The 8,381-nt window shown below is 35.7% G+C and overlaps 1 protein-coding gene across 1 annotated transcript; it reads left to right on the forward strand.

Annotated features, from left to right (window-relative positions):
• Positions 1-211: 211 nt before the first annotated feature.
• LOC131198795 (gap junction delta-4 protein-like) lies at positions 212-7,786 on the forward strand. The gene is made up of 5 exons (XM_058183849.1): positions 212-317; positions 1,102-1,240; positions 3,178-3,338; positions 3,696-3,815; positions 5,842-7,786. The coding sequence occupies exons 4-5, from the start codon at positions 3,740-3,742 to the stop codon at positions 6,657-6,659; spliced, it is 894 nt and encodes a 297-aa protein (XP_058039832.1). The 5' UTR covers positions 212-317; positions 1,102-1,240; positions 3,178-3,338; positions 3,696-3,739; the 3' UTR covers positions 6,660-7,786.
• Positions 7,787-8,381: the final 595 nt, after the last annotated feature.

An 8,381-nucleotide genomic window follows, 5' to 3' on the forward strand; every position in this document is an offset into this window, starting at 1 on the left:
ACTGCATTAAAATAGTAAAACTTCTGATAAAAGAACATATAATTAATATTAAAAATTGGTTATTGTTTATTTGAAGAAACAGGATTTTTTATCTTTTACCCGTACTACTTACTAATCTAATAGAAATCACAAATTCCTTATTCCATTCTACTAACATTTTATTAAAATCATAATTTAAGCAATGTAAGTAACATATGAATATGTTATATGTGGACCAGGAAAGGAGCCATCCCTGTGAAGATAAGATTAGCTCCCACCTTGGTACTCTTTTAAAAAATTTGAAGACATGGTTTGCCACTGGGCCGATGAACCCCAAGGTAATATAGAGCCTGTCAAATGGTTTATTTGGGGTTTTATTTCTGTAAGCCTCACAGAGTCTCCGTGAGTGAGTTGGGATAAATTTTCTAAATAAATAATTCATGATTCTTATCTTGATCATAATTACCTTTGATTTCTTTATTGTTGAAATAACTTTACAGATCATTGCATTTGGGGAAGATGTTATTGTATACTTATTCCTGTTTAGTACATTTACTATTATATTTATACTGGTCTAAATGCAGTGTTAATGTTGATCATCTTTGAATAATTCTAGGGTTCTTTCAAAGCCTGCTTTGGTGACTGCTGAGAAGAATGTGCTTGCTAAATTTCTGACTCTGTGTTCAATTGCACAAGTGATTAAGAAATTGAAATGAAACACTGGCCAAAGTTCTCAAGAAAACTCTAATTCTTATATCTGAATATCAGGGGTGGGTTCTACTTATCTTTACTACCAGTTCGCAACGGGATCGCATGTGCGCGCTTGTTTCACGCATGCACAGATCGCCTATGATGACATCCAGGTTGGTGGGCAGAGCCCCCCGCTGGTTTTACTATTGGTTCTATAGAAGCGGTCTGAACCGGGAACAACCCATCACTGCTGAATATGTTTTAAATCAGTTTTCAGAAGCCCATTGGAATTGTGGAGCAGCCTTCCAAGTTAGGCTCACCTAATGCCATTATGATATTGTCAGTTCAATTTTAAGATCTCTTTAATTATCATAGCTAATTATGTGCAAATTGAAAGTATTTAATATTTCATTTTTTCTTTAAAATCCACAGGTCCGAGTCTTCCATTGATGGCTAAAGTACAAGCCAGAACAGGAAGTGAGAATGTTAGAGAATTACGGTGAATTTAATAGAAGAAAAAGTAAAAGCCATAGCATTTGTAGTGCATAAAGAATTTTCAAACAGAACTAAGGTAAAGGTAAAAGTTCCCCCCACACATATGTGCTAGTCGTTCCCAATTCTAGGGGGTGGTGCTCATCTCCGTTTCAAAGCCAAAGCTGTCTGAAGACGTCTCCATGGTCATGTGGCTGGTATGACTAAATGGCAAAGACACATGGAATACTATTACTTTTCCACCAAAGGTGGTTCCTATTTTACTACTGGCATTTTTTATGTGCTTTCGAACTGCTAGGTTGGCAGAAGCTGGGTTAAGTAACGGAAGTTCACCCCGTTACATGGCACTGGGGATTCGAACCGCTGAACTGCCGCCTTTCGATCGACAAGCTCAGTGTCTTAGCCACTGAGCCACTGTGTCCCTTCTCAAACAGAATTAGCTGTTTCCAAAGCCTTCTACATTTTTTATTACATAATAAGCTAAAATACTAAGAATTCTACATAATTCAATTTTACTCAGATTAAAAATGATCCGAAAATGATCATCTTCTTTACTGTGAAAAGCAGCTCAGCTTTTCTAAACATCTACTGTATCTTTCTCGTGCTTCTTAGGTCTCCTCTATACAGCCTTCTTGTTCCTCTTTGAGACTGCTTGTTCTTGAGGTGATCTCCTCATAATGGAGCCACCATCACTTTGCTGGCCTACCAATGCGGTAAACAGAAACATGGTGAACCAGTGAAAGTTGGAGGTTTCCCCAGAAGACCAATTTCATATGACTTGGAGGAAAAGTCTTCAAAGAGTTAGCAACTTGCTGGTTTCTAATTGACTTGGTCTATGTTCTGCAGATACCCCTAAAGCTATTTACTCCTTTGTTGTATGCTTTAGTCAGGAGAATATCAACCTTGTGAAAAATCAAATGAAGATCTTCCATGAGATTGTTTTTCCCATCTCTATCCAAATTGTAAAGAAATAAAATTTGGTGAAATTGGCACCAAGTATGGTGCTTGCCTAGGGCCCCTTCAATGGAAGGAAAGCAAATTGAGGAGACTTTGCTGATGAATCCTTACTTTTTTAACATAGGCAACGACTAAATAATGAACACTATAAAATCTGCCTGCTGTTACTCAGGTCTCTTTTTCTGCCTATGGCATCCTGCTGTATAAGTAAATCTAGGGGTAATAAAGAAGTTGTGGAATTCCCAGTTATTGAATTGAAAGACAGATCCTGTTAAAAAGGAATTATCAATAGGAATTATGCAATGATCCCAGTGATCTTGAGAAAGAACATTTTAATTTCCCTAAGTGCTTCAGAGTAGCCTTCACCAACAAGGTAGTCATATCTGTGGACGTCAATTAATGGAAGCGATAGGAGTGGAAGGTTAATATTGTTGGAGGACATCAAGTAGATGCAGGCTGCCCCAGAGAGGTCATGTTGCTGTCCTTGTAACAATATAAAAATTAACAAGGCAGTGCTTGTGTCAAAACAGTGCTTCTGAAGCCACTCATAATGTTTCCCTTTATATTATGGGGAAAACAAAAACTCCACTGAGTATTTATATATGTATGTGACATATATAAATGGTATATGGTATATGGTATATAGGTAACATAGGAGCACTCTTCTATATATTGCATTGCTATGTGCAAATTGGCGCTTGGACAAGAAGGGACCCAACCAAACTATCTACATTGGAAATAAAGTTTTCCATCAAATATCTAACCATATGGTACTTGACTTCATTGCCATTCATTTTCTCTTGTTCTCTTGTTGCTCTAATGCTATTGATGGAAAGGTATAGCCTTACTGTTTTGTTACTGAGCTTTAGAACGGAGCTCTTGGAAAAAGCTTGAGCAGGAAAAAAAAAGGCTTGCTGGAGGGGGGGGGGAATAGATAATTCTCTTTCCTTGGCAAGGTCAAGCTCTTCCATATCAAATTGAATCACCTCGAAATAATGACTATCAGTGGTTTATTAAAATGCGTGCATAGACAGTGGATTTTTTTTTTTTTTGGTCTAGATACAACAGATAACTGTGGCAGATGTTTCCTTGAATAGTGGGAGGAGACAATTTGCTTTCAGTATTTTTTAGGCTGGACAATTCGTTGCTGACCTTATTCCTCTGAAAGAGAGAGAAAGAGAAAGAGCTCCCAGAAAGAGACTCATCCTGAAAAGTAAAAGGTGAGTAGATAGACAAATTTAAAGCATCTCTGGTTGGTAGTTTAGAAGTTTGGACTTGCTTTACTTAGGAAAAGAAATTTCTCTTGGTAAGTAATATAACTGCTAAAAGTCTTGCTTTTATTTTGTTCTTCAATTTCATCTATTTTTTTGTTTGTTTTTGTTTTGGCAAAAGTTTATCAGTGTTGTTTGCTTGATTTTCAGATTTTAACAAATTGTGCTCCTTATAAGGAAGAGTTATATTTCCCAAAGAAGTTTCATTTCTCTGCCAGTTTTGCTTACTTTAGGTCATTATTCCTCATAAAAGCCAGAGTTTTTAGAGTTTTATTTTTAATGTTTCTTCTCCCTCTTCTCCTTTAGATTGCTGCACTTCATTCTTCCTATAGAAAATAGTGCTGAGAAAAATGACTTTAATTATGAAATATTGGAACGCATTTGGCTTTTTCTTCGTTGTTCTCAATTATAATGTAACCCTTGTAGGTAAGTATTTAGAAATTTGCATTTGAGATTTAATTGGTTTCATTTTGGGAAACTTCATTCAACATTGTGGGAAGGGTTTGAGAACCAGACACGTTTCCCTAAAAATGGGATCATAAATAACTGGTGTGGAAGGAAAGCGCCAAAAAGTTTTGAGCCAAACTTTTATAGTAAAAGAAAATGAGTGAATTAGTCTCGCAAGAAAAACTAATATTATTCTGTTAAGTAATAATTAGACACAAATACAAATGAAAATGATCAGAACGCTTCCTAAGGCACTTAATTATCAACAATTTTCCCCAAAATAATATATAATTAATAAATTTAGTTTTGGCAAGAGCAATGGAAGAAAAAAATTGGAAGACTCAGGCAAAAGGAAGACACATCCATCTTTGTGTCCTTGTCCAGCAGCGATATCCTTAAAATCAAGCATTGTCCGGCAGTCTTAAAAAATGAGACTGTTTTCACAAAAGCAGTCATTGAAATGTTCAGGTATTGCTGCTGTATATATTGTCTGCTTTTTTATTTCCCTTATCTATTGGCAGACTCAATAGTTTAGATTTATATTATTTAACTTATTTCCCGATTCGATTCTCTTTTAATCTATGATCACTGTAACGGATAGATCACATCAGTCATATGATTTATGGCAAAGCTCAAAAAGCACCTTGTCAATACTATATTATACTCAGCATTTATTCCCGAAAGCTAAGATTTGCTAGAATAATATTAAGATTGAAATAAAGAAACTTTCTAACAATATACTTACAATATTTACAATATACCATTTGATATTGAAGAAAAAGAGGGAAAAGCTTGGATTTTATGTTCCTGTGGGAAACAATGAAAATATATAAAATATGCATAATGGCCATTGAGTATGTAGCGTCTTTTGAATTGAGCTTGATTCCTGGCAGCTTTATAAACACATCCATGGAAAACAGAAGGAATCTAGTCTTCCGATATTTATCTGTTTACTACCCAGTCTAGTCTATAAATTTAGAATTTCCTTTGTGTCTCTCATCCAAGTACAAACCCAGTTTAACCCTGCTTAGCTTCTGAGCCCAGAAGATCTGCCAGATTGGACTCTGGATATACTTTTTGTCCTTCTTTGATACAAAATTTGAATCTGGGACATGTAGTGAAATTAATTAATGAAAGATTTTGAAAAGATGGACGGGCATACTTGTTCCCTCAATGCATACAACTGATGGAGCTGACTAATACAAAATATATCCAAAATCTGTGCGATATATAAATAAATATATTGATATATGAGGTGTATAAATAGATGAGGACAACCAGGTTTATAAATGACTTGAAAACCAAATCTTGTAAGAAAATAGCTAAGCCAGTTGAATGCGTTCAGTTAGAAAACAGAATAGTAAGTGAACATATAATATAGCAATCTTTGAAGATTAACTGAGAAGAACTTTACATCCTATTACTCTGATAAATGGGACTAGAACATTGGGTGGAAATTGTAATGAATATTGAGTGCAGCTAAACATTAAAATAAATTCCCTAACAATGTAAGCAGTTAAGTGAACAGGTTACCTCAGAAGAATGTGGTTTATTTTCTTGGTGGTATTTGAAGCGGCTAAGCAGTTATTTCTCATATTAGACCCTTCGGGTAACACGTGGAGAGTCCACAAGCTGTTCAGCATGCTAGCCATTTTACTTAAAAGGTTTGAAAAAGGGACTAGATGTATGCGTTGAAGATCAAGTTATTTATTGTAATAATTTATGTAGCTTCCATTTTATAGACATGGGTATTCCCAAGTGGGCCAAAATGTATGATGCAGCATGCACTGCGAAAAAAGAGACTCATTTTTATGAGTCTGAAATTTGACCATTTCTACAGCTTACCAATGCAATTGATAAGCAGTGTATAGGATTACATGCATAGGATTAAAGTATGATTACTGTTAGAAATTACAATCAACCAGACTAGTCAATGGCCGGATATTAGTGATTGGTTGGACTTTTTTAAATTGGTTTCATCTCGCCCTATTTTCTTTCTTTCCAGGAAAGATTTGGTTAACCTACATGATCCTGATGAGACTGATGGTGATCTTGTTTGGGGCATTCCCTGTCTATGATGATGAACTGACCGCTCTCGTCTGCAACACCGAAGAGCCAGGATGCTCAAGCATGTGCTATGATGCTATTATTACAGTCTCTCAAGTTCGCTTCTGGTTCTTTGAGTTTGTGTCTGTCATGATCCCTATGGCAGTGTTCGTTATGTTTATTTTGCATGGTGTGGTCAAGCAAGTGGTGAAGATCTATTCTTACCCTTGCACTTATTGCAGACAGACTAAAATATCCACTATCTTCAGAGGTGCAGAAACAATCTTCAATGATGCAGAAAAGAGCAGAATCTCTTGCGCTGCCCACGAATTATCAATTCCCGATTTCTCATGGGCCTATGCGATCCAGCTTTTTGTGAGGTTAATGATAGAAGTTAGTTTCAGAATTAGCAGTTATTGTTTGTTTGGTTTCTTTGTTGAGAAATTTTACAGTTGTCTCGAGGAACCTTGCCCTGGTAAAATAACCTGCTTTATCCCTAGGTCATCTGAAAAATCTGCCATGATTATCTTGCTGTGGATTGTCAGTTGTTTCTCCTTAATTCTTGGCCTGGTTGACCTGTTTGTGGCTATAAAAAGTTGCAGGAATAAAAGATGTGCAGCCAACACAGTGGAGATAAGCAGGAGCCGCCCGCACCGAGAACCAAGACCAAGAGGAGATGTGTTTGAGCTGGGAAGCGTCGCCACTGAGAATTTTAGCAATCCTCCCAAGAAAACCTACAAAAAGGAACGGCACCCTGCAAAAGATCTCACCTGCTAAAATCCTAAATCTGCACTGAGCTGAGAAAATCATGCATGCATTATCCTTTCATTTATAAACCATATATAACTTCTTGCAGCATTTAACTCTTGCATTTACAAAGGTTCACTGAATAGAGGAAAAGGAGCTGGGTGATCATAACCCCTTCCTTCTTTTAGACAATATTCTTCAACCTAGGCACTTAAAGAGGTATACACTTCACATTTCTCTAGCCAGCCTCCTTAGTCTCCTTCAAACTATTTTTTTTAAAAAAAGAAGATATCAGCAACTGATTTTTGAAAAAGCTCATAAGGGTGGAGTGGTAAATAATGAAAGTCTTGACTTTGAAACCAAAACCTTCCCTTAGAGCAATTTGGAGCAATTTGGAGAACATGCAGCAATGGCAGATTAACATAAAGGAAGTTTAAGCAAATTTAAGTAAGAACAGTTGCCAGAATACAATATAACATGCTGTGTGGCAAATATCATCATAGTCTGCTATCTAAAATCAAAATTAGCAGATCTACAAAAGAGATAAATTAGAAACCCTTTAGTTCTTTTTCTATTAAATTTCCCCTTTTGAAGATTACTTTTTGGTATTTTAATTGCTTACCATATTTTTTTAATATGCACAGATATAAATGCTTGCATCTATATCTGTTCATATAGTCTGAAACTTTTAACACACAACAAATAGTTTGATACAACCTGAAGGCAGATTAAGTTGCTTTTGATTATCACTTTTTTTTCTTTTATTAACATGCACACTTGTTAATATCCACATTTATATCTACATATAAAACATTACAATTTAGACTTAATGCTCAATTTAGGTTTGAAATCTTAATTGCAGAACGAATACTGTGATGCAATCTGCAATCTGCAGATAGATTAAATTGCTTTTGCTTATCATACTTTTGTTTTTATTAATGTACACATACATCTACATGTATGTATCTCTATATCCATAGTACATATAAAACATTACAATAATGACTTCAATACTAAACAACTAGCTCAAGGTTAGGAGCTTTTATTATTCAATAAATGCTCTGGTTGGGTGTTTTTTTATTGTTGTTATTGTTGTACTCCTTGTAACATCAATATCATAAATTGTAATCCATACTGTACAACTACTTCATTCTTTAATTCTGTACTAATATCATTGCATCAAGTCAATATAATGTATTACCATTTACACACACAAAAAAAAAACAATAAAACTTGCAAAATTTTTCGGAGTGTTTCTTTCTCTAGGGAAAAACAAAGAAGGGGTTTGGGTGAGGACAGCGATCAAGGAGTCTTCCTCAAGGACACCTATGTTATTATTTCTCTGCACTTTCAGATGCTTTGTTTAAGAAGATTTGCCTGTCCAGTAGAAGCAACTGATTTTTGGAAAATCTCCCAAAAGTAGAGAGGTGGATAAAGGAAGTCTTTTCTTCCCATGGGCGATGAAAAGAAAAAGTTTAGGCGAGGAACCAAATTGCATCTATCCTGCTTAACCTGGGGTTGTGATATACTGTAGGTCCAAATGTTTAGACCTCTAAATCAGACAAAAGCTTTCACACAGGTATCTTCAAACAGTTCTATCATGGGGGGGCCGGAATCAGCATCTGAAGGGAAATGTAACAAATGATTTTTAACAGAGACAGCTATTTCTGGAAAGATTTGCAGTAGTTGGTTTTGTGCCTGTCTGGGCTAATAAAAACTAAACAGAGGTTTCTCAGCATCATGATTTACAAA

The sequence above is a fragment of the Ahaetulla prasina genome, chromosome 4 (assembly GCF_028640845.1).
Source record: "Ahaetulla prasina isolate Xishuangbanna chromosome 4, ASM2864084v1, whole genome shotgun sequence".
NCBI lineage: Eukaryota > Metazoa > Chordata > Lepidosauria > Squamata > Colubridae > Ahaetulla > Ahaetulla prasina.

Excerpts from the sequence above, each read along its gene's own strand:
- LOC131198795 (XM_058183849.1), top strand. The coding sequence starts at position 3,740 with ATGACTTTAATTATGAAATATTGGAACGCATTTGGCTTTTTCTTCGTT. Across the intron at positions 3,816-5,841 it reads TTATAATGTAACCCTTGTAG|GAAAGATTTGGTTAACCTAC; the intron begins GTAAGTATTTAG and ends CTTTCTTTCCAG.